The following is a 27,426-nucleotide window of genomic DNA, read 5'->3' as shown; positions in this document are numbered from 1 at the left end:
AAAAAAAAAAATATCGTTTAAAATATCGTGATATCAATATTGACTGAAAATATCGCAATATTGATATTTCTCAATATCGAGCAGCCCTAATTGTTACCCTCCCCAGAAGTGGTCGACCAACAAAGATCACTCCAAGAGTAAGGCGTGTAATAGTTGGCGAGGTCACAAAGGACCCCAGGGTAACTTCTAAGCAACTGAAGGCCTCTCTTACATTGGCTAATGTTAATGTTCATGATTCCACCATCAGGAGAACACTGAACAACAATGGTGTGCATGGCAGGGTTGCAAGGAGAAAGCCACTGCTCTCCAAAAAGAACATTGCTTCTCATTTTCAGTTTGCTAAAGATCACGTGGACAAGCCAGAAGGCTATTGGAAAAATGTTTTGTGGACGGATGAGACCAAAATAGAACTTTTTGGTTTAAATGAGAAGCGTTATGTTTGGAGAAAGGAAAACACTGCATTCCAACATAAGAACCTTATCCCATCTGTGAAACGTGGTGGTGGTAATATCATGGTTTGGGCCTGTTTTGCTGCATCTGGGCCAGGACGGCTTGCCATCATTGATGGAACAATGAATTCTGAATTATACCAGCGAATTCTAAAGGAAAATGTCAGGACATCTGTCCATGAACTGAATCTCAAGAGAAGGTGGGTCATGCAGCAAGACAACGACCCTAAGCACACAAGTCGTTCTACCAAAGAATGGTTAAAGAAGAATAAAAGTTAATGTTTTAGAATGTCCAAGTCAAAGTTCTGACCTTAATCCAATCAAAATGTTGTGGAAGGACCTGAAACGAGTGTACAGTGTAAAATATATACAGTGTAAAAGGAAGCAAGATAATAAATTTATATTGACTTATGAAGGGGGTGGGATTAATTAAGCTTTTACTTCAGCCCACTCCTTTTCAGACATGTAAACTCAAAACTGCTTAGTGCGTCCTTGTTTGTATTTTTCTTCTGATATCATTATTACTACCTATATTATTTCTGGTTTATTTTCTAATTTAGTGGCTTTTTACGTGTTCTTGTTGCAAAGGCTGTTTTGCTTTTCTTGTTTACTGTTCATCTATTCATTGTTTGTTTACATGTTCGAAATAAAGATAAAATATGCTTGGGTGTCACATTAATTAAAATTATCCATTGAGATATAAGAATGGTACCCTGAGCAAATCTTAGCCCTATTATAAACCTTGTTAAGAACTAATAAGAGCAAACTGCAGTGTTATTATAAAGGGAATAAAAATGTGCAGTTCTCGGAAAACAAATCAGCTGCAAGGTTGCACAGTAACACTGCTTCATCACATTACTGCTGATGATTAGTTTCCCATTACAGCATGCCCTAAAAATTAATTTTCTAATTTTACTATTTTTTTTTGCATTTACTTAACACTCAATGTTTCTTTTGTCATGTCTTGCTTTATCTGGTCTCCACTGTGGAAATTTTTTTTGATTACAATTCAAATGCTTTTGTAAAATTGATTTCCATATAAAATAAATACATCATGAAGAATTAAAGCCCCTCCTTCACAGATGAGTGAAAATATTGAATAAATTTCCTCTTTGATTGCTTGGGTTAAAAATGCCAAGTTATGATGACTGAATTGATTATTCACTTAAATATGAATAATATGATACATTTTGGGGATTTGATATGGCGAAATAGGACACAATGGAAAAATCAAGAACACACCGGAAAGATGAGAATAACGGCGGTGGTAAAAGAACAGCGACTGTACCGGCTGAAGGTCGCGCGGGTCTCTGCTGCGGCGCGAGAGCAACGGGACATCACTACCGCACCGGACGGAGCGCGAGGCGGGGGCGGGGCAAAATGACTGGCCGTAGATTCTATCAAAAGTTCGATCTAAATCGACCATGGTTGCAAAATATTGGCCAAAAATACGCAAACACTACGAAATATGAAAGTAAGATGAAAAAGAAATATTCTCTTGCCTTATACTGCAAGACTAAAACAAAATAAAACTGTCAAAACTCACCTTTTCAGTGATAACATCCGAACAGATCACCCGAGTAACAGAAAGACCGCAAATGGAAGCACGATCAACTTCTAACTGTTGGAGTGGAAAATTCCATTCTACACATGCAAATTGTTAATGTGTGTCCTTCCCCGCACACAAATAACACGCTACGGTAAAAAATAGACCACAACTCATTTTATAGCTCAGAAATTCATACAAGGCCAGCTACCATCGTAACATATTCTGTAAGAAACATTCTATACCTAACTTTCAGCTTTCGTTTTAAAAAACAAAATCGCAGATTTATAACTAAATTTTTATATGGCGTAGTGATTTTAAGTTACGGTACTACTTTTGGTGAGGTTGTGACCTTGACCCTGAAGCTTTCCGTTTAGATCAAAACACACGATGGTATTGGTTTCGGGTCTGCGGAAAATGGAGTTACGACGGTGATGAAATATTTTGCATGATGTTTTATTACGGTTATGATTATTCTGTGAGCACACCAATCCTTAGGTGGATAAAGTTACAACTTAAAATACAATTAGTGATAACTGTAGACTTTGCAGTGGACTACAACCTTTTTAAGGGAATGCGATGTAGTCAACCATTTATCATGTCCCAGATCAAGCCGCCATTTTTCCACAAATTTGTAGAATTTTTGCCAAATTCTGAATAGAGTATTCACATCAAAGATTTAGTTTTATCTGTATTATTTCTTTCATCATTTTATTTCAAATTAAAACCAACATCACCATTCAAAACCGTATAGTTTATTGACTGAGTATATTTAGTGGGGGACCCCCACAGCACCCAGTTTCTGAGACAGACCCATATATATATATATATATATATATATATATATATATATATATACACACACACACACACACACACACACACACACACACACACAGTACCAGTCAAAAGTTTGGAAACACCCTCTAATTCAGTGGTTTCTCATTATTTTAAAGTTTTCTGAATTGTAGATTAATACTAAAAAGTCCACATTATGAAGAAATATATATGGAATTATTTGGTCAACAAAAAAAAAAAAAAAGTGTTAATCAAACCAGAATGTGTTTTATATTTTAGAGTCTTCAATGTAGGCACCTTTTGCTTAGATGACAGCTTTGCACATCTTGGCATTTTCTCAGTCAGCTTTACGAGGTAGTCACCTGGAATGGCTTTCAGTTTACAGCTGTGCCTTGTCAAAAGTTAATTTCGTGACCTCTTAATGTGTTTGAGACCATCAGTTGTGTTGTGAAGAGGTAGAGTTGGTATACAGTGAATGGCCCTATTTGAGTACTGTTCTAATCCATATTATGCCAAGAACTACTCAACTAAGTAAAGAAAAACGACAGTCCATCATTACTTTAAGAAATGAAGGTCAGTCAGTCCGACAAATTTCAAGAACTTTGAAAGTATCCCCAGGTGCAGTCACAAAGACCATCAAACGTTATGATGAAACTGGCTCTCATCAGGACCGCCCCAGGAAAGGAAGACCTAGGGTTACCTCTGTTGCACAGGATAAATTCATCAGAGTTACCAGCCTCAGAAACCATAAGTTAACAGCACCCCAGATAAGAGCCCACCTAAATGCTTCACAGAGTTCAAGTAGCACACACACATCTCAACATCAACTGTTCAGAGAAGACTGCGGGAATCTGGACTTTATGGTTGAATTGCTGCAAAGAAGCCACTTCTAAGGAAGAACAACAAGAGGAAGAGAATAGCTTGGGCCAAGGAACACAAGGAATGGACATTAGACCAGTGGAAATCTGTCCTTTTGGTCTGAGGAGTCCAAATTTGAGATTTTTGGTTCCAATCGCCATGTCTTTGTAAGACGCAGAAAAGGTGAGCAGATGGTTCCTACATGTGTGGTACCCACAGTGAAATATGGAGGAGGAAGTGTGATGGTATGGGGGTGCTTTGCTGGTGACACTGATGGCGATTTATTCAAAATCGAAGGCACACTTAGGCTACATCCACACGACAACGGCAACGAGATGTTATTTAAAAATATATCGCGTCCAAATGGGCAACGATCAGTAAAAGATCAGGTCCATATGGCAACGCAACGCTTGCTGAAAACGATGCAATACACATGCCACACCTCTAGGGGCGCTGTAAGACGGTCCCTTCGGAGACACCAGAACAATAGAAGTAGTAAGGACGCATGCGCATAAACTATTATGCGCGAGACTTCATATTAGCCACAAAGTCAGAAAAATCTGTTCGTAAAATTACATTATAATGACCAAATACAATGAAAAGTATTTTTCCAGTCTCACCTGTGAAAGGTAATCCCATGTGATCTCGTTTGGACGGCAAACCTGTTGGTACAGTTAAACGCAGCACATGAATGAGGCATCTTTATTCTCCGCTTTGACCCATCCAATATGGCAGCGAGGATGACGTATGATTCTACGCGGAAGGCGGCGTCTTTAATGGTCCGGAATAAATTGAATGCTACACGTTGATGGATTAATTTGTTGTTCTACGCCCTTTTTAAGGAATGTATTGTCAGACTTAAACCAGCATCTGAAGAGGTGAGATCGCTCCTTTTTTTCCCTATTTTTGCTGGCGGGATTGACTCTGCCCTAAGGGCTATTTTCTTTCTCTCTCTCTCTCTCTCTCTCTCACTTTACACCATTACACAATAAATATTCACAGTGAAAATATTTTGTAAGCACGTTTCATGAACCAAGTTAAAGGATTTGGTGACAACTCGCATCGAGTTCGTTACACTTCCACCCGGAGTGAAGCACTCACAGTCATGTGGTTGTGACGTCATCGTAAACAAATCCGTTCTACTCATCCAGACGACTTCGCAACGGCAACGTTGCCAGATCTTTCCACTCTGGAACCCGTTCTCAAAAAGATTGCGTTTTGGGCACCCAAAACGCCGGTGCCGTGTGGACGCCAGGCCTAAACGATAAGCAATTGTATCGGAGTCACCTGAATCCGTTGCCGTGTGGACAGGGCCTTAACCAGCATGGCTACCACAGCATTCTGCAGCGACATGCCATCCCATCTGGTTTGCGCTTAGTGGGCCCATCATTTGTCTTTCAACAGGACAATGACCCAACACACACCTCTAGGCTACTGTATGTAAGGGCTATTTGACCAAGAAAGAGGGTGATGGAGTGCTTCGTCAGATGACGTGGCCTCCACAATCACCTGATCTAAACCCAATTGAGATGGTTTGGGATGAGTTGGACCGCAGAGTGAAGGCAAAGCAGCCAACGAGTGCTCAGCACCGCTGGGAACTCCTTCAAGACTGTTGGAAAACCATTTCGAGTGATTACCTCATGAAGCTGATTGAGAGAATGTCAAGAGTGTGCAAAGCTATAATCAAAGCAAAAGGTGCCTACTTTGAAGAATCTAAAACCTAAAACATATTTTGGTTTGATTAACATTTTAAAGTTTACTAAATGATTCCTTACATGTTGCTGCATAGTCTGGATGACTTCAGTATTAATTTACAATGTACAACCCCGATTCCAAAAAAGTTGGGACAAAGTACAAATTGTAAATAAAAACGGAATGCAATAATTTACAAATCTCAAAAACTGATATTGTATTCACAATAGAACATAGACAACATATCAAATGTCGAAAGTGAGACATTTTGAAATTTCATGCCAAATATTGGCTCATTTGAAATTTCATGACAGCAACACATCTCAAAAAAGTTGGGACAGGGGCAATAAGAGGCTGGAAAAGTTAAAAGGTACAAAAACGTAACAGCTGGAGGACCAAATTGCAACTCATTAGGTCAACTGGCAATAGGTCATTAACATGACTGGGTATAAAAAGAGCATCCTGGAGTAGCAGCGGCTCTCAGAAGTAAAGATGGGAAGAGGATCACCAATCCCCCTAATTCTGCGCCGACAAATAGTGGAGCAATATCAGAAAGGAGTTCGACAGTGTAAAATTGCAAAGAGTTTGAACATATCATCTACAGTGCATAATATCATCAAAAGATTCAGAGAATCTGGAAGAATCTCTGTGCGTAAGGGTCAAGGCCGGAAAACCATACTGGGTGCCCGTGATCTTCGGGCCCTTAGACGGCACTGCATCACATACAGGCATGCTTCTGTATTGGAAATCACAAAATGGGCTCAGGAATATTTCCAGAGAACATTATCTGTGAACACAATTCACCGTGCCATCCGCCGTTGCCAGCTAAAACTCTATAGTTCAAAGAAGAAGCCGTATCTAAACATGATCCAGAAGTGCAGACGTCTTCTCTGGGCCAAGGCTCATTTAAAATGGACTGTGGCAAAGTGAAAAACTGTTCTGTGGTCAGACGAATCAAAATTTGAAGTTCTTTATGGAAATCAGGGATGCTGTGTCATTTGGACTAAAGAGGAGAAGGACGACCCAAGTTGTTCTCAGCGCTCAGTTCAGAAGCCTGCATCTCTGATGGTATGGGGTTGCACTAGTGCATGTGGCATGGGCAGCTTACACATCTGGAAAGACACCATCAATGCTGAAAGGTATATCCAGGTTCTAGAGCAACTTATGCTCCCATCCAGACGACGTCTCTTTCAGGGAAGACTTTGCATTTTCCAACATGACAATGCCAAACCACATACTGCATCAATTACAGCATCATGGCTGCGTAGAAGAAGGGTCCGGGTACTGAACTGGCCAGCCTGCAGTCCAGATCATTCACCCATAGAAAACATTTGGCGCATCATAAAACGGAAGATACGACAAAAAAGACCTAAGACAGTCGAGCAACTAGAATCCTACATTAGACAAGAATGGGTTAACATTCCTATCCCTAAACTTGAGCAACTTGTCTCCTCAGTCCCCAGACGTTTACAGACTGTTGTAAAGAGAAAAGGGGATGTCTCACAGTGGTAAACATGGCCTTGTCCCAACTTTTTTGAGATGTGTTGTTGTCATGAAATTTAAAAATCACCTAATTTTGATACATTTCCTCAGTTTAAACATTTGATATGTCATCTATGTTCTATTCTGAACAAAATATGGAATTTTGAATCTTCCACATCATTGCATTCCGTTTTTATTTACAATTTGTACTTTGTCCCAACTTTTTTGGAATCGGGGTTGTAGGAAAAAAATAAAAACACGAAATTTGAAGGTGTTTCCAAAAACTTTTGACTGGTACTGTATATAAAATCAAAGTGTAGGTGTATAGTTTATATACACAGACAAAATAATCATCAATGAGTGACGAGATGGAAACGTCACAGATTAATTTACAGCTGGAGATCTGAATACTTTAACCCAGTCGTGTTCCAGATTCTTTTGTTGTCAGTTTTGAGAGAAATCTCTTAATCACTGACTTTATGGTCGACATCAGTAACACACTTTTGGTGTCTGAAGTTAAAATACTCAAGTTTAAAGCGTTAAATTACCACCACATGGCAGTTTGTTTTGTTTCTGACTGAGTTTATCACACTTCCTTAAATCTCTCATCAGGTATGTCGGTGTAATTACAAAAACGGTGTTTTAATGTTAACTAGCTTTGATGCTAACAGGACGCGCACTTCATAACACATTAACATTTACCTGCAGGGTTTCATTTTCATCGATAAGGAGAAAACTCCTTCCGCTCTCCTTCTCTTCTTCCTTCAACTGACCGAGAGACACTTCTTCCATCCCCTTCAGTAACATCTCCGACATTATTACACAATTTTAACCATCTCACACACACCGAACAGCCTCCAAATTGTTGTTGCTGGTAGTGAAAGTGCGCTGACTGTAAACACTTCCGCCTCCAAGGTCTTCTTCGTCTTCGTCACAGCTGTTACCAAACACACCGGCGCATCACCGCCACCTATTGGCACGGAGTGTAACTTCATTCCATTTTTCATATTATAATTTCCTGAATTATCTCATCTCATCTCATTATCTCTAGCCGCTTTATCCTGTTCTACAGGGTCGCAGGCAAGCTGGAGCCTATCCCAGCTGACTATCAATTTAGAGTCACCAGTTAACCTAACCTGCATGTCTTTGGACTGTGGGGGAAACCGGAGCACCCGGAGGAAACCCACACGGACACGGGGAGAACATGCAAACTCCACACAGAAAGGCCCTCGCCGGCCACGGGGCTCGAACCCGGACCTTCTTGCTGTGAGGCGACAGCGTTAACCACTACACCACTGTGCCGCCCTCATATTAAATCATGGAGTGTAATTTCAAGACTCAACAGAGATTTATTTCATTAAACAATTTTATTCGTGCATTAGTTTATCTATCATTACTGAACACGATCCTGTTCAGGATCACAGTAAACTGAAGCTGATGCGATACGACATGCCTCTGATATGTTTTGTGATTCATTTTGTTCACAACTGTTCATTCATAATGACTGCTATTTTAAATATCAGAGTTATGAGCAAATCACATTGCTAGCCTATTAACATTTCAGTTTAAAAAAAAAATACAAACTTTCAGAAAAAACTATTTCAGGCCTTTGACCTTGTTGTGACCTTCATCCTGTTTGGATCAATTGAATTCCAGCATCGAACCAGCTCATCTGTTATTACAATGATACTACTATATACAGTGGTGCTTGAAAGTTTGCGAACCCTTTAGAATTTTCTATATTTCTGCATAAATATGATGTAAAACAATATTAGATTTTCACACACGTCCTAAAAGTAGATAAAGAGAACCCAGTTAAACAAATGAGACAAAATATTATACTTAGTCATTTATTTACTGAGGAAAATGATCCAATATTACATATCTGTGAGTGGCAAAAGTATGTGAACCTTTGCTTTCAGTATCTGGTGTGACCTCCTTGTGCAGCAATAACTGCAACTAAACGTTTGCGGTAACTGTTGATCAGTCCTGCACACTGGCTTGGAGGAATTTTAGCCCATTCCTCCGTACAGAACAGCTTCAACTCTGGGATGTTGGTGGGTTTCCTCACATGAACTGCTCGCTTCAGGTCCTTCCACAACATTTCGACTGTATTAAGATCAGGACTTTGACTTGGCCATTCCAAAACATTCACTTTTCTTCTTTAACCATTCTTTGGTAGAACGACTTGTGTGCTTAGGGTCGTTGTCTTGCTGCATGACCCACCTTCTCTTGAGATTCAGTTCATGGACAGATGTCCTGACATTTTCCTTTAGAATTCGCTGGTATAATTCAGAATTCATTGTTCCATCAATGATGGCAAGCCGTCCTGGTCCAGATGCAGCAAAACAGGCACAAAGCATGATACTACCACCAACATGTTTCACAGATGGGATAAGGTTCTTATGCTGGAATGCAGTGTTTTCCTTTCTCCAAACATAACGCTTCTCATTTAAACCAAAAAGTTCTATTTTGGTCTCATCCATCCACAAAACATTTTTCCAATAGCCTTCTGGCTTGTCCATGTGATCTTTAGCAAACTGCAGATGAGCAGCAATGTTCTTTTTGGAGAGCAGTGGCTTTCTCCTTGCAACCCTGCCATGCACACCATTGTTGTTCAGTGTTCTCCTGAAGGTGGACTTATGAACATTAACATTAGCCAATGTGAGAGAGGCCTTCAGTTGCTGAGAAGTTACCCTGGGGTCCTTTGTGACCTCGCTGACTATTACACGCCTTGCTCTTGGAGTGATCTTTGTTGGTTGACCACTCCTGGGAAGGGTAACAGTGGTCTTGAATTTCCTCCATTTGTACACAATCTGTCTGACTGTGGATTGGTGGAGTCCAAACTCTTTAGAGATGGTTTTGTAACCTTTTCCAGCCTGATGAGCATCAACAATGCTTTTTCTGAGGTCCTCAGAAATCTCCTTTGTTCGTGCCATGATACACTTCCACAAACATGTGTTGTGAAGATCAGACTTTGATAGATCCCTGTTCTTTAAATAAAACAGGGTGCCCACTCACACCTGATTGGCATCCCATTGATTGAAAACACCTGACTCTAATTTCACCTTCAAATTAACCGCTAATCCTAGAGGTTCACATACTTTTGCCACTCACAGGTATGTAATATTGGATCATTTTCCTCAATAAAGAAATCTCATCTCATTATCTCTAGCCAGTTTATCCTGTTCTACAGGGTCGCAGGCAAGCTGGAGCCTATCCCAGCTGACTACGGGCAAAAGGCGGGGTACACCCTGGACAAGTCGCCAGGTCATCACAGGGCTGACACTAGACACAGACAACCATTCACACTCACGGTCAATTTAGAGCCACCAGTTAACCTAACCTGCATGTCTTTGGACTGTGGGGGAAACCGGAGCACCCGGAGGAAACCCACGCGGACACGGGGAGAACATGCAAACTCCGCACAGAAAGGCCCTCGCCGACCATGGGGCTCAAACCCAGATCTTCTTACTGTGAGGCAACAGTGCTAACCACTACACCTCCGTGCCGCCTCAATAAAGAAATGACCAAGTATATATATTTTTGTCTCATTTGTTTAACTGGGTTCTCTTTATCTACTTTTAGGACTTGTGTGAAAATCTGATGATGTTTTAGGGCATATTTATGCAGAAATATAGAAAGTTTTAAAGGGTTCACAAACTTTCAAGCACCACTCAAAATCCTACAAACACACTGACACTTACTGGTACAGAGTGTACCTTCATAAAGCATCCATTCTTCATCATCATCATCATCATCATCATCAGTAAGCGTTGTTTATCCTGGTGAGGATCGCAGTCAACTGAAACTGCTACGATGCCACATGATACAATACGATACCATTTGATCGCCTCTGATCGATATGTGAATAAATTTGTTCAGAAATAGATTTGTTCATTTGTGAATGATGGTGTCCAGAAGGACTATTTAAAAGAGCAAAGTTATGGGCAAACCACCTTGTCCCGTTCCCGGGCTTACCTAACACTCTGGACTCCACTTCCCACAATCCCACTCACACACCTGACACTACCACGTGCACTCCATCAGCCAACCCCGAGCCACTTCCTAGGAGTGGCTCCACCAAGTTCTAATTGTCATCACCTGTACCTTTTTGTTCATGTCTGTATTTATACGGCCAATGCAACATACTTTGGGCCGCACGGTGGTGTAGTGGTTAGCACGGTCACCTCACAACAAGAAGGTTCTGCGTTTGAACCCAGCGGCCGGCGAGGGCCTTTCTGTGTGGAGTTTGCATGTTCTCCCCATGTCTGCATGGGTTTCCTCTGCGTGCTCCCGTTTCCCCCATAGTTCAAAGACATGCAGGTTAGGTTAATATGGGACGGCCTTGGGCTGAGGTGGCCTTGAGCGAGGCACCGAACTCCCAACTGCTCCCCGGGCGCTGTTAGTGTGGCTGCCCACTGCTCTGGGTATGCGTGTGCGCTCATTGTTCATGTGTGTGCATGTGTGTGTTCACTGCTTCAGATGGGTTAAATGCAGAGAGGAAATTTCACAAGTGCGTGATGAATAAAGTTGTGCTTTCTTTCTTTCTTTCTTTCTTTCTTTCTTTCTTTCTTTCTTTCTTTCTTTCTTATACCCCTCTGTTTGTTTTGTTCATTGAGCAGTATTGCCTCCACATTTCCGTGAGCCTACTGAGCATTTATATTTCTGATTGCGGTTCCGTGTATGACACTTTTTGCCTTCCGGTTTCTTCCCGTTTTGCCTAGCCCTTGTGTTTATCTGCTCGCTTCCCGGTTTCTCGAGCTTCGCTTGTTTCTTGACTCTGATTTGCCTAGCCCTTGTGTTTACCTTGCTTGTGTTTTCCTGATTTCCGGTTCTTGGACTATTGCCCGTTTCATGACCTCGTTTTGTCTAGCCCTCACTACTTTGTTGGATTTCCCTGTATTGACCTGGCCTGATTATTGTACATTGTCTTCTCTCACTGTGGAAGGATTACCACAGTGTCGGGTAAAAACGACTAAATATTTTATCGGAAGTGCCTTTCGTCTACACGGGGACGGCGTTTCCGAGGCTGAAAAACGGAAAAAATTGAAAACGCCTTCCAGAGTGGATAAGTTAAAAACAGCCCCCGTTGCATATCCGTCTAAACTACCCAATACGCGAAACTCTGCTCGGATCTGCTCATGTCGGGTACGCGTTTACGTCATACATATGTCATATACTGTACATGCCAGCCCGGGAAGTAAGAAAGTAAGCGCATGTCTGATTACATCGATCCAACGGACCTTCAAGCTGCTCTGGCAGCTTTAATAAACGTCCAGGAGTCCTTCGAACATCTATACCGAATCTGCACATATACCGTTAATGAACAGAGGCGGGTATAGTATGCTCTTACTTTTTTACTTACTTTCTTACTTACCATAGCCAGAGTAGTCAAAGTTTTTGCGGCGCAGATGTGCAGATCAGACAAGACGGAAGACGTTGCGTATGCGTGCAGACATAGCGGAGGTCTTTCACAGCACCACCTAGCCGCCTGGCATGCACATCCAATTGAATTCCACACATTTATGCATCACCGTATAGATGCAGATTTCCTCCTTGAAAATGGTCGTGTAGACGCGGGAAAAAGTGAGAATGAAAACGGACTTTTGCGTTTTTGTTTCAGACCGTCCCCGTGTAAAGTGGGCCTGAGTTTATTCTTAATCTGCGAGCGTCTGGTTTGTTACAGCCGCGTTACACACCTTCCTCACCAAATTACACTACCGTTCAAAAGTTTGGGGTCACCCAGACAATTTTGTGTTTTCCATGAAAAGTCACACTTTTATTTACCACCATAAGTTGTAAAATGAATAGAAAATATAGTCAAGACATTTTTCTGGCCATTTTGAGCATTTAATCGATCCCACAAATGTGATGCTCCAGAAACTCAATCTGCTCAAAGGAAGGTCAGTTTTATAGCTTCTCTAAAGAGCTCAACTGTTTTCAGCTGTGCTAACATGATTGTACAAGGGTTTTCTAATCATCCATTAGCCTTCTGAGGCAACGAGCAAACACATTGTACCATTAGAACACTGGAGTGAGAGTTGCTGGAAATGGGCCTCTATACACCTATGGAGATATTGCACCAAAAACCAGACATTTGCAGCTAGAATAGTCATTTACCACATTAGCAATGTATAGAGTGCATTTCTGATTAGCTTAAAGTGATCTTCATTGAAAAGAACAGTGCTTTTCTTTCAAAAATAAGGACATTTCAAAGTGACCCCAAACTTTTGAACGGTAGTGTATGCATCAAGATAACAAATATGAATTAATTTTTTTCGACACCAGTCATTTATCCTTTTAAAAAATAGGATAATCAATTATGTTCAATTATAATCCATTTCTGATTTATGCTCCTGTGAGTAATCCAATCCTTCCACCCTGACTGGGCACAAGGCTGGAGAATCCACACCAGTCCATCACAGGGCATCATTCACACACTCTCTTCTTTTTTTTTCTCAAACAAATAAAGATTTAAAATAAAAATGACAAGTTGATATTGGTGGTGTCAACAGGGATTCCTCTGCCTCCAAGAAGTCTCATCTTTCTTGCCAGCCTGAAATATCCTTAACATACACTTCAAACAGGAAGGAACTTATTTGAAGAAAAAAAATATTTCAGATCAATTGCTATGATAATTCCATATAAATCCTACAAACATCCAAAAACTAGGTCTTCTGGTACTGTGCTAACAGGCTGGATGGATGGATGGATGGATGGATGGATGGACAACTGAAAAAACAAAACAACATAACACACAAAGATGACTTGACAATTTACTTTCCGAGTGTGGCCCTCAGACGAGACCTCAGTCCTCTTTACATTCACACTGTCTTCTTCTTCCACACGTGTTCCTTTAGAGACCAATAAACGCTCAGACTTGTGGGTAACTGACTCATCAAACTATCTGTCACGGTTTGTCTCCTGCTTGCTCGCACTCATGTGGACGAAGGGAGAAGATGCACAGAAACTTCAAATCAGGGATCATGGACCTGTGAGGTGGCAGCACAACCCATTGCACCACCACCATCTGCTCATGTCAATCATGAGATCCTCCCTTTGTTTTTCTGGATCTTTGCCAAAACTTCTCAATGAGCCATCTTCTTGTTCATTACTCCTCCCTTTGTCTTCCCCTTTCATCTTCATCTTAATTAAGATCTTCAGTTCTGTTTTAAAGAGGCTGACCTCCACATCATTCCCCTCTTTCAATGCTGCATTTTTAACTGATTTGTCTGCCGTCTCTCTGCCCTTTATTCCTCTACGTGTTGAGACCCAGAGAAGGTGAACACTCGGTCCCATCATCTATCTTCAGAATAACATCTGAGGCATAATTAATTAAAATTTCTTTCATGCTCTCAGAAAATTCAACTCATTTGTTTTGGAGAGCTTGTGAGATGGCCGCCATGCAGCAGTGAACTGTAATCCCACTCATTTCAGTGGATCTAATAATTCAATTCAATTTTCTCTTTCATACTATTACTGAAAGGATTAAATCACATGTTCTCCTGTCTCAGGCTGTTCACAATGCACACAGCCGCCAGATGATAATCACACTTTATATCAATAGTTTGTCTTTCTGCATATATTATGGTGAGCATATGATTGAAAAAGATTTAAAGCATTAACTATTTTGAAACATGAACAACAATTTTCACTTTGCCGTTTCCTTTAAGGGTGAATCTGGGAATCAGTCAATGTGACACTGATTTAATGGAGAATTACTTTTTCTTTATCTGGTATCATAGTTTCAGCATCAGAGCACAGAAGATGCAACCAAGCAAAAAAAAAAAAAAAAAAAGTGCTTCTTTATGTGTCAAACCATCTGAAAGCAAACTGGTTAAAATTAGTTTAAAAAGGCTTTTGTCTGCACTTTGAACACAGGTGACTCACTGGCTCCATCTGCTGGACATCTCACTGGCTCCATCTGCTCTCAATCCTGAGCATCACGTTCAAAAACAACCAGTGGAAAAAAAGGTGATGTCTGTGTGTTAGCTAAATGGAGCATATTTCAGAGGTATTCAGTGAAACTGTGTTCCACAGTGACCAACAACATTTCATTTTCAGTCTCCTGTACAAAATGTAAAAGCCACAGGTTCCCAGCCCAGGTCCAGGAGCTGGCCTACCCTCATCCTGTTCATGTTTTAGTTTTTAACCTCATCTAACACACCCACTTTGACTCAGAAAGGGATGGTTATTCTGTGATTACGTGAATCAGGTGTGTTGGAGCACAGAAAACTGGAAAAACAACAACTGCAGGACAGGGGTACATAAGATTAGGTAGAACTCCATGACAAGGGTAGGCTGTACAGGTGGTACTCCATGGCAAGGGTAGGATGTACAGGTGGTACTCCAGGACAGGGGTAGGCTATACAGGTGGTACTCCAGGACAAGAGTAGGCTGTACAGGTGGTACTCCAGGACAAGGGTAGGCTATACAGGTGGTACTCCAGGACAAGGGTAGGCTGTACAGGTGGTACTCCAGGACAAAGGTAGGCTGTACAGGTGGTGCTCCAGGATAAGGGTAAGCTGTACAGGTGGTACTCCAGGAGAAGGGTAGACTGTACAGGTGATACTCCAGGACAAGGGTAGGCTGTACAGGTGGTATTCCATGAAAAGGGTAGGCTGTACAGGTGGTACTCCAGGACAAGGGTAGGCTATACAGGTGGTACTCCTGGACAAGGGTAGGCTGTACAGGTGGTACTCCAGGACAAGGGTAGGCTATACAGGTGGTACTCCAGGACAGGGGATACTCCAGGACATGGGATACTCCAGGACAGATGTAGACTGTACAGGTGGTACTCCAGGACAGGGGTAGGCTGGACAGGGGATACTCCAGGACAGGGGATACTCCAGGACAGACATAGGATGTACAGGTGGTACTCCAGGACAGGTGGTTCTCCAGGACAAGGGTAGGCTGTACAGGTGGTACTCCAGGACAAGGGTAGGCTGTACAGGTAGTACTCCAGGACAAGGGTAGGCTATACAGGTGGTACTCCAGGACAAGGTTAGGCTGTACAGGTGGTACTCCAGGACAAGGTTAGGATGTACAGGTGGTACTCCAGGACAAGGGTAGGCTGTACAGGTGGTACTCCAGGACAAGGGTAGGCTGTACAGGTGGTACTCCAGGACAAGGTTAGGCTGTACAGGTGGTACTCCAGGACAAGGGTAGGCTGTACAGGTGGTACTCCAGGACAAGGGTAGGCTGTACAGGTGGTACTCCAGGACAAGGGGATACTCCAGGACAGGGGATACTCCAGGACAGACATAGGATGTACAGGTGGTACTCCAGGACAAGGGTAGGCTGTACAGGTGGTACTCTAGGACAAGGGTAGGCTATACAGGTGGTACTCCAGGACAAGGTTAGGCTGTACAAGTGGTACTCCAGGACAAGGTTAGGATGTACAGGTGGTACTCCAGGACAAGGGTAGGCTGTACAGGTGGTACTCCAGGACAAGGGTAGGCTGTACAGGTGGTACTCCAGGACAAGGTTAGGCTGTACAGGTGGTACTCCAGGACAAGGGTAGACTGTACAGGTGGTACTCCAGGACAAGGGTAGGCTGTACAGGTGGTACTCCAGGACAAGGGTAGGCTATACAGGTGGTACTCCAGGACAAGGTTAGGCTGTACAGGTGGTACTCCAGGACAAGGGTAGGCTGTACAGGTGGTACTCCAGGACAAGGGTAGGCTGTACAGGTGGTATTCCATGACAGGGGTAGGCTATACAGGTGGTACTCCTGGACAAGGGTAAGCTGTACAGGTGGTACTCCATGACAGGGGTAGGTTATACAGGTGGTACTCCAGGACAGGGGATACTCCAGGACATGGGATACTCCAGGACAGATGTAGACTGTACAGGTGGTACTCCAGGACAGGGGTAGGCTGGACAGGGGATACTCCAGGACAGGGGATACTCCAGGACAGATGTTGGGATGGTTTGGCATGAACTTTCTTTTTACAGCACTAGAGATGGACACGTGGCTTTCTGTGAATCAATTAATAAGCAACACAGTACAGTGTGCATGATTCCAGAAGCTTGGACTCCATTGGAGCAAATAAAAGCAATGTTTAAGACGTGATCCTAAATTCCACTGTGGTGAGCTGCACATCAGGAATGGAGTAGTCAGTATCCTACTGATAAGCAAAACCATGATGGGATATTTGGCGTGTTATCAATTATCACTTCAGCTGGTCATCAGGGTGAAGAGATAAAGCCTGTACTGGCATCTCATGCTACTCCAGATGTCTGCTCCAGGTGGTGCCACAGAATCCAGCAAGTTAAAACAAACTCCATACAATACACACAGAGACAGGAGCACAAACTGCGGACACACACACACGCACACACACGTGATGGCTACTTTAGATGAACACAAACATGGCAGAAAATAGACTGATCATGAACCCCAGAGAGAGAGAGAGAGAGAGAGAGAGAGAGAGAGAGCAGGTGTGTGTGTGTGGGGCGGGTGCATTCCAACCTTGACTTTACAGTAACATGTTTAGACTGTGAGGCGGGTCTGTTCCACCGCGTGCACGAATACATGCCGGTTGTTGTAGTATGCGCTCGTGCCACGCTTGAAGAGAGCCCGCGCTAGAAACTCCATTTCCCATGAGCCTGTGCGTCGCGCTCCTGCGCTCCTATTGGCCAGCTGCTGCACCCGCAGCCCCTGAGAATGAATGAAATTGAAATTGCTGCTTACATTCGGAGCTTCATGTACAATACCGGGGATCTGCAGCTCTCACACATTCTCTCAGTCCGAGTCTAAAATGGCCACAGCGGTCCAGAACCCTCCCAAATCGTAAGTAAAACATATATATTTTTTAAAAAAATTAAAAAATCCTCATTTCCGGGAGCGCAGTGTCAGAATGCCAAACATCATTAAATAATAATAATAATAATAATAATAATAATAATAATAATAAAGTAACGGTGGGTTTTATTCCTGTGTATAAAAATAGCATGAAGGAATTCACGGCACGAACCGGGTTATTATGGGATGCCGCAGACCGGAGACGCGCCGGCGGTGCTGCGGCTGGAGCGCGCGCGCTTCTGAGCCACACGGAGGAATGTTCCGGTGTGTGCGGCACTGATGGACCGCAACTTGGTCTCAGCATCCCAACTAATCACACTGATGCTCCTGAATGCTCAGATCCGTTCAGGGACGTTCATTGGTATGCTGAACGGAACCGGGGAACCGGCGCGCGCCGGCACTGCATGTTCACGCGCTCGAGGAAGAAGAAGAAGAGATTGTGTGTGTGTGTGTGTGTGTGTGTGAGAGAGAGAGAGAGAGAGAGAGAGATGCATGTCCACTTCTTATTGCTGCTTTGATTTCTGACACTGTTTTATTCTGGGCATCGAACGCAACGCGCGCTGGAGGAGCATCAGTTCACATTCCGTCAAGTTTCCTCTCAGATCCTTTGTGCAGAGAGAGAGAGAGAGAGAGATATGCATGTCCACTTCTTATTGCTGCTTTGATTTCTGACACTGGGCATCGAACGCAACGCGCGCTGGAAGAGCATCAGTTCACATTCCGTCAAGTTTCCTCTCAGATCCTTTGTGCAGAGAGAGAGAGAGAGAGAGAGAGAGATGTTTGGTTTTCAGTCTGTGCATTGGTATTCCTTCAAAAGAGTCAGATCTCAATCTTGTCCTCTTACAAAGGAACTGTAAAAGAAAACACACACACACACACACACACACACACAATTCAATTCCTTCCCCTTGTCCTGAAGGTCCGGTTGCATACGCTGCCTGGCCAAAAGTATGTAGACACCCGACCATCACATCCATACACATGTTGAACGTCTCATTCCAGATTTATTCCCCTTTCCAGTTCTACTCTTCTCTTCTCTTCTGCGAAGGCTTTCCACTAGATTTTGGGGTGTGGCTGTGGGGATTTGTGTTCATTATTGAGGTCGGTGTTCCAGTTCATCCCAAATGTGTTGAGTTCAGTCAGGGCTCTGTGCAGGACACTCGAGTTCTTCACTCCAACCTTCACACACCATGTCTTCCTGGAGCTCGCATTTGTGTACATCATGCTGGAACATATGCCCCTTTTCCACCAAATCAGTTCCAGGGCTGGTTCGGGGCCAGTGCTTAGTTTGGAACCGGGGTTTCTGTTTCCACTGACAAAGAACTGGCTCTGGGGCCAGAAAAAACGGTTCCAGGCTAGCACCAGCTCTCTGCTGGGCCAGAGGAAAGAACCGCTTACGTCAGCGGGGGGGGGCGGAGTTGTTAAGACCAACAACAATAGCAAGATCGCGAAAGGTCGGCATTTTTAAATGAGCGATGAGATATCATGGATGCAGTAAAGCAGCTGTCATCCATTATTGTTGTTGTTGTTGCTGCTTCTTCTTCTTCTCTGTGTTGTTGTTGCTTCGATGTTCACGCCAAGGTTTATGCAAACGCAGCGACGTAACTGACATATACAGTGACGTAATGACGTGGCTCCCCTTAGCACCCCGAGCTGTGGAAAAGCAAACTGGTTCTCAGCTGGCTCGCAAGTTGAATGAGTTGTGAACCAGCACCAGCCCCGAACCAGCCCTGGAACTGATTTGGTGGAAAAGGGGTATTAGTTCCTGCAGTGAAGGGAAACTGTAACGCGACAACAAACAAAGACAGTTATGTGCTTCAAACTTTGTTGCGATAAACCCATACATGAGTATGATGGTCAGGAGTCATATAGTGTAGTGTATACACACACAAAAAAGTCATCATTTGGATTGAAGTGTTTCAGTTACAGCAGTTCTTTCACCTCGAACTGATGCAGTGAGTAGATTCTCATTTAAGTGAGCATGTTGGAAGGCCTATCCTGTGGTCGTGGAAGACATTACTGTGTTTTGGCTTGCATCAAGCAAAGATGGAGATCTGAGCTGAAATGACTGGAATTGCACTGGACAGTTCGTAGCCCATTATTAAACCTGGAAGGATAGAGAAGAACCATCAGCTTCATGGAAGAAATGTGTTTGGAAAAAAAAATCTTGACTGACCATGATCAGAGAGCACTGAAAAGCTTGGTCAGGATGAATTGTAAAAAATCAACACAGAACTCACGACTGTGTTTAATAATGAAAGTAAGCTCATTTCCACAAGCACGAGGTAATGAGAACTCACAGGATTGGGACTAAACAGCTGTGTGTCCATAAGAAAACCACTTGTTAGTGAGACTAATCAAGAGAAAAGGCTTCAGTTTGTTAGGGAGCGAAAAGATTGGGCTCTGGAGCAGTAGGAAAAGGTCATGTGGTCTGATGAGTCTAGATTGACCCGATTCCTGAGTGATGGGCGTGTCAGAATAAGAAGGGAAGCGCATGAAGCGATGCCCCATCTGGAGGCAGCGTTATGATCTGGGGTTGCTTCAGGTGAACAGGTCGAGGCTCAGCAACGGTATGGGGCAATAAAATGAAGTCAGCTGATGACCTGAATGTACTGAATGACCAGGTTCACATCAGTGGGGTTTTTCTTCTCTGATGGCACAGGAATAAAATTAGAACTCAGTGAAAGAGTGGTTCAGGGAGCATGAGGAATCATTTTCACACATGAATTAACCACCACAGAGTCCCGACCTTAACCCCACTGAGAGTCTCTGAGATGCTCGAGGATTTTACAAAGAGGTTTGACTTTCCTGTCATCAAGACAAGATCTCAGTGAGAGCTTAATGCCACTCTGGGTGGAAATATAGGTTGTGATGATGGATCAGGTTGTTGAAACAATGCCATGGTGAAGGTGTGCCGTAATCAAGGTGAAATGCTTTCCAATGAAATATATGTGTGTGACTTTTTTTTTTTTTTGGCCTGGCAGAGTATTTTTAAAGTTACACATTTTCACATGCTTTTGATTTATATGATTACAAAACTTGCAAAAAAAAACAACAAAAAACAAAAAACCCGGCACCGTTCCTTCTGAGTGCTGTGGGGATCCTAAAGGGTACACCTTTTGCACCTTGTACAATATCTCATCTCATTATCTCTAGCCGCTTTATCCTGTTCTACAGGGTCGCAGGCAAGCTGGAGCCTATCCCAGCTGGCTGCGGGCGAAAGGCGGGGTACACCCTGGACAAGTCGCCAGGTCATCACAGGGCTGACACATAGACACAGACAACCATTCACACTCGCATTCACACCTACAGTCAATTTAGAGTCACCAGTTAACCTAACCTGCATGTCTTTGGACTGTGGGGGAAACCGGAGCACCCAGAGGAAACCCACGCGCACATGGGGAGAACATGCAAACTCCGCACAGAAAGGCCCTTGCCGGCCACGGGGCTCGAACCCGGACCTTCTTGTTGTGAGGCGACAGCGCTAACCACTACACCACCGTGCCGCCCCCACCTTGTACAATATGTACAGAATATTTATGTATACACTTTGGCCAAAAGTATATGGACACCTGACCATCATACCCAAATCTGGTTCTTTGCCAAACTGGTGCCACAAAGTTTGGAGCACACAATTGTATCGAATGACTTTGTACTCTGGAGCATTACAGTTTCCCTTCACTGGAACTAAGAGGTCCAAAGCTGTTCCAGCATGACAATACCCTGAACACAACCCCACCGAGCACCTTTGGGATGAATCGGCAGCACCCCAGGCCTCCTCACCCAACATCAGTGACTGAGCTCATTAATGCTCTTGGAGCTGAATGAACACAAATCCCTACAGCCACGCCCCAAAATCTAGTGGAAAGCCTTCCCAGAAGAGTGGAGTTTATTATAACAGTAAAGGAGAATAAATCTGGAATGGGATGTTCAAAATGACATAAGGGTGGTCAGGTGTCCACATATTGTACTTTTGGCTGTATCTTTTACCTGGAAAGGTGAGATGGATAACGTATACCTTTTTAAAAATGACAATGAATGGAGTAGCACTCGTCCTCCATGCTTTAGTGCTTTCCATGAACTCCAAGGTTCTCCAAGAACAGGGTTCGGAACCTGTGATTTAAGACATACAGTATAACAGGACCAGGTATGCACCTTTACCAGTGAAAAGGTGTGTGTGTGTATCCTGAGCCAAGTGAAAAGGAATGGTGCCGTTTAGTATTGTTTTTTTCTGAGAGTGCCCTGAGATCTGTGTCGTTTCTTATGGAATGGCAGGAAGCCGAACCAAAACCCACAAGGAGTGGATATTTTTGTCATCTCCTGGTTTGCTCATTTGAAATGTCGACCATTTGCTTCAAAACAATGCCTGGTATACAGGTATACGCATGGGAAAAAAAAATCCCAGATGTGCCCCTTGCATACCTGTTAGAATTCTGGTCTTACAATTAAAATTGAACAAATGATGAACTGAACACCAGACGATGTGAACCGTTATGTCTAGGGTGTGATAGACTGCTAGATTTGGTTGTTCTGGACGATTGAGTTGAAATGGTTCCTGAGAAGATGTCTGATGATCCATTAACAGACAGGTCTCCCCAAAGATCCACAGCTTTCACAGGGATTGTCCACTGGATTAGTCGTTTTTAATCCCTTTCCTTCCTTCCCTCTCTTTTTACTCATTCTCCTGTTCTCAGACTCGAACACTCCCATCTTGCGTTTTTTTTTTTTTCCCTTCTCATCTGTTTGTATGGTGTAATGATATTTCTCCTAACTGCTTCTGGCATTCATTATGCCTTCCTCTTGTGGCATTTTGTCTGAGGCGGTTTTCTCAGCCGATGGCTCTGATAGTTCTTCTGTCTTGCATCGGCGATTTGAGGAAAAGGATTTCTGTATTCTGTAACTCCATAAAAGCTCATCAAGTGCTCTCATGCCTGCGTCTCCTCGAACCATTCTCTTCATCTGGCCCTCTTTCCTTGTTTATTTGCGCAGCGTCATCTAGAATGCTGTAAGAAATTTCTTTCAGAGGCTGATGGACCATCCAATCCGTCAGATCTTTATATATTTTCCAGGCAGATATTCTTTGTCTTCGGATCGAAAAGAGAGAGAGAGAGAGAGACAGTGAGAGAGGTATTTTTAGCTCGATGACCTATTTCTCCAAAGCCAGCTACCTAACTGACTGTCACTCAGTGAGCTAGTGTTGAGGTACCTCATGGAGAACCTTCCTCGTCAGTAGGCCACACACACAACTCGAGTTCCTCTACAGCGGGTGCTGAGCGATTGCTGCATGCTACAGTATGTTGCTGAAACTTCACTCAGGTTTGGTTTAAGAGGATCGTGAGAATGTGACAAAGCCACACGGTTTGCTGAAGGCATAGAAGGAGGTAACGCGGTGGTTCAAGTGTAAATCAGTGTGTCGCTATTTATTACAGCAGTATAAGCAGTGATGGATGGTCGGGATATTAAACACAGGGCTAAAATCTCATACCTATCAGTCGCTCGACAATGAAATTATTAGGGTTCAGCAATGCATTAGTGTAGATCACAAGGTTGATGTAATGGCATAATAAGGATGATGTGTAGCAATCTCTCTCTCTCTCTCTCTCTCTCTCTCTCTCTCTCTCTCTTTCTCTCTCTTACACACACACTTAAAGACAGGCATTTGTGATTTCTAATTTTGAATTATTTCTCTCCAGGTTCATGCTATTTTTCAGCTGAAAAGCAAACATGAAACGTATGATTCTGTCATCTACTATTTTGTTTAGTTTGTACTTAGCATGTGCTAAGACTATCATCTTTTAGTTTCTCTTCTAAATATCTTCCCGAATAAAGATTTCACTCTGTTTAATCACCAGCCACGAGTGTCACTGATAGATGATAAAGCTACAGTCTGGGCCAGAAAGAAATCAGCCCCAGCCTTGCTCCTTCATACTGTGTATTTTTCTTGCAACCATCGGTAATTGTTGTTGCGCAAGGTTCCACAAAAGTCCAAAATAATCCGCTTTCAGAGAAATTTGAAGAGCAACCAATCAGAAAGCCTGATACGTTTGAGAGCACATGTATACCAGCCTGCCCTTTAGTGTAGAAACGATGGAAGTTCGCTCTGGGACTGTTTTTGTCTAAAGACTGGAGGTTGAGCGTTGCTGAGAATTTAGTGCAGACTGATGAACTGAACAGTGCTGAGTTTCCCAAAAGCGTCGCAGCACAAAGATCATCATTAAATGGTAGAGCGAGCAGCACAATGAACACTCTCTCTCTCTGTCTCCTAGTTAAGATGCTCTTAGCGTTAAGAGGCTTTTGGGAAACCCACCACTGAGCATTTTGATTGAAAGGGGCTACTCAATATTATCACAAAAAACAGGTCTCCATTGGCTGTTCGATCAAAATACTTTCACAGCTGCGCTCTCCCTTCTTTCAGCCGCAACCTAAAAACAATATGTTCCTTATTATTCACCTGCACTCCACATTTCCACTCGCGTGGTCTTCTCTGTTTGTGCGAGGCATGGTGTGTGTGTGTGAATCAGACTGTGCATTCAGAGCTATCCAGCAATGCGCAGCCCTGTGTGTAGGTCCATCAGAAGATTTATGGCTTCTCCACTTTGGCTGTTATTACGTGGATGGACCTTCTCCCCAGGCCTTCGTTATTAAAGTGCCAAAGGAAGAAATATTCATCTCGCCTCTGACGAAGCAGTCCCACCAGCCATTTTCACGGGGGATCAGTAAGCATGGCCTTCTAAAAGAGGCCAGAAATGGCTGGGGAGAGACTCGGACTCCGATTGGCCCAAATAAAAAGATGTGACATCATCGAAGGTAACTGAGCGATCTGGATGATGTTGTTATGGAGAGACGAATCCAGGTGTGTTTGAGACAGAAAAGAGAGAAGGTTGACGTGACGTGGTCAGGCTAAGCAGCACATGGAATAGTTCTCAAACTTCACTCTTATTAGGAAACGTCTGCAATAGTATTTTGGCTATTTATTGGCTCTGGAGCGTATTTTATTCCTGAACTTTCCACTCACATTTTTTTTTTGAATAAAATTCTCAATAGATTCAATTTGACATGATGTATAGTGATTATTTATTCATGTTTTTGAGTCACTCAGGTTTGCATTAAACCCGTTCAATTCAAGTCATACAAATCATACTACAGTACGGAAATATAATAACTTTAATAATAATACCAGGCTGTAATGATGTTGTTGTTTTGCTGTTTGCAATTCACATGCTTACTATGTTCAGTTTTACTGTATACTTCCACGAACAAACCAACATGAATGATAATTGTTTGATCAGGTACAATAATTCTGTGGCGGCTTGGAAGGGTGGGTGATATGACAAACATGGCATGTTACGATATTTCAGGACGTTTCTATAATACATGACACAGTGCGCATTACCACACGGAGGTTTCCGAAAAAATAAAAAAAAGAAACGCCAGCAAACAGAAATGCTGCACTTAAATGTTTACTATAAACCTTTAAACATTAGTTTGATGACACTTCTTATTTAATGGCCCTAAAAGTAAATGCAACAAATCTGTAAAAAATTATAATGTTGAAAAAAATTGAAAGGGTTAAAAAAAAATCAAATCTGCCAACAGAGATTGTAACTGTTATAAAAATCACAAAGTTTCTAAAAATATATCCCCGTACTACAATACTACCGGCTAATGGCCTAGTGGTTAGCGTGTCCGCCTCTCGATCGGGAGATCGCGAGTTCTACTCATGGTCGGGTCATACCAAAGACCATTATAAAAATGGTACCTACTGCCATCTGGCAAGGCATGCTGCAATACAGATGTGAGTGGGGAGTCAAACTCTCGTGGTTACCAGAGGACTAGCCCCCCACTGTAACCGTAGCTATGTGAGAGGCCGAGGGCTACGGAAACTGAGATCGGCGCCGCGCCATGTGGCGTGGGAAGGACTTTGATTGATTTGATACTACAATACTTTCATGAAAACTGTATTGTGACAATTTATCACGATATCGAAATTATATTGTCATTTCGTTCAGCCCGAGTGATCTGTCAATCCTGCACTGAAAGGTGTGATTGTTTTGCGATGCAGGATATTTTGAAAAAGCCGGGATCCGATTACAAACTGAATCACACTCAGCTCACGTGATTTTCCAGAAACCAAAGCACAAACAAACTAGAAACTAGAGCAGGACTGCATATATACAAGACTTCACAAGAACCATAAATAAAAGGTTAAAGCTTTGTGGGACGGGGAGCTTTGTGGTCAGAGCTTCATTAATGAGATCATTCCTATAAATTTTGCACAAGGTCAGATTCAATCAACCTGCATTACAGGATGACAGAGGCACATGTACGTGCGGTGGCATTTTTTTTTGTTTTGTCCAATGCTGGTGCTCTGATGACTGATTTAAAAATAATCAAGCTTCAGCAATTACATTTTAAATAAAATTTAATCGCATAATAAGAAAAAGGTGTTGTCACAAAGCAGCTTTACGGATATCAGGGTGTAGATTTAGATTCCGAATGAGAAAGCCAGAGGCGACACTGGCGAGGAAAACTCCCTGAGACAACATGAGGAAGAACCCTTCAGAGGAACCAGAGACTAAACGACTGATACCGGATCCAAATTTCACAAATTCTGGACACAAGCACATGAGAATTGTGTACATTAGCTTTTTATTGATGATAAAGTCACACTAAAGAAGACTTGGATGGAAGCTGTGCGCTTTATGTTGTGTGTGTGTGGGTGGGGCGGAGGGGAGCATGTTTTTATATATTGGTGTTGTCCAATGGCTTCAAAATACTATATTTGGTAAAATATGAATAAAATGTGTATCGAGATGCACTTTCTGCATGCAAAACGGATTGAAATGGGAAATAAATGAAATGAGCTGATTTGGCTGGGTATCTGAGGAAAGGGAGGGGTCGAGGTGATAGGGGAAGAATTGAAGGAGTGTATGAGAATTGAAAAAGGCAGTCTCCAGTATATATGGGGGATGGGGGTGCACTGTGCCCTTCTGAGTACTAGCAATGTTCCAGAAAAGCTCTGGAGGCCATCAGCATTTACTAAAATCACAGCTGGATTGAACACCGCCGCATTCAGTGTTACCCTCGCCGACTCCTGACTTGTGTGCATGAGTAGTTTTAATCCATTCAGGTTCTATTGTCAAGTGCAGTGTACAACATGCAGTGATATTTGTGCGTGTTTATATATATCGTGGCAACATTACAACAATAGAAATAAGCATAAAATATAGCTGCAAGCAGCAATGAAGGGGCCAAGCAGGGCCTAGTTGCCATGGAAACTTCATGTCATTTTCTCAAGGGCATGGCTGTGTGCACCACAGCAAGTTTTTATGTCAATTGACCAAAGATTGGCCCAGATATGAGCTCACTTCCTGTTTGGCAGTTTCGCTATCGAATACAATTTCAGAACCGGAAATGTCAGCGTGTCCTGACATCAGGATTGCAAAAAGCCTGACTTGGAAAAAACAAACAAACAGGTTTTTAGACCAAAGACATGAAAATTAATGACTAAATCATGTTTTCCTTATTCTAGTGCCCCAGGCTAGTTAAATGGGATAATTGCTGCTGGACTCCCTCAGGACGGAGTCATTTCACCATGTTTGGTGTAGATACATAAAAGCATTGGTAGCTTTGCCATCAAATACAATCACAGGACAGGAAATAGCAACATGTCGAGACCTCAGGATCTAAAAAGGCATGACTTCAAATAACAATCATGATTGTTCAACAGTAATAACAAAAAAAAACCCTTGTTTTTTTAATTATAGTGCCCCCAAGTGGTAAAATGGGGC

At 42.8% G+C, this 27,426-nt stretch overlaps 2 protein-coding genes across 2 annotated transcripts in view; one reads left to right on the top strand and one right to left on the bottom strand.

Annotated features, from left to right (window-relative positions):
• Positions 1-7,727, bottom strand: part of LOC132900897 (zinc finger FYVE domain-containing protein 1-like) — a 40,883-nt gene extending 33,156 nt beyond the window's left edge. Inside the window, exon 1 of the mRNA XM_060943242.1 lies at positions 7,528-7,727. Coding sequence (XP_060799225.1) covers positions 7,528-7,641 — 114 coding nt within the window. The 5' untranslated portion in view covers positions 7,642-7,727. The remainder of the gene's footprint in view (positions 1-7,527) is intronic.
• Positions 7,728-17,501: 9,774 nt separating this feature from the next.
• The window catches only part of dpf1 (double PHD fingers 1), a 99,918-nt gene continuing 89,993 nt past the window's right edge, over positions 17,502-27,426 (top strand). Inside the window, exon 1 of the mRNA XM_060942170.1 lies at positions 17,502-17,623. Coding sequence (XP_060798153.1) covers positions 17,502-17,623 — 122 coding nt within the window. The remainder of the gene's footprint in view (positions 17,624-27,426) is intronic.

The sequence above is a fragment of the Neoarius graeffei genome, chromosome 16 (assembly GCF_027579695.1).
Source record: "Neoarius graeffei isolate fNeoGra1 chromosome 16, fNeoGra1.pri, whole genome shotgun sequence".
In the NCBI taxonomy this organism is placed as follows: Eukaryota; Metazoa; Chordata; class Actinopteri; order Siluriformes; family Ariidae; genus Neoarius; species Neoarius graeffei.
Note: the sequence above shows the minus strand (reverse complement) of the source record. Positions and strands in the feature narration are given on the sequence as shown.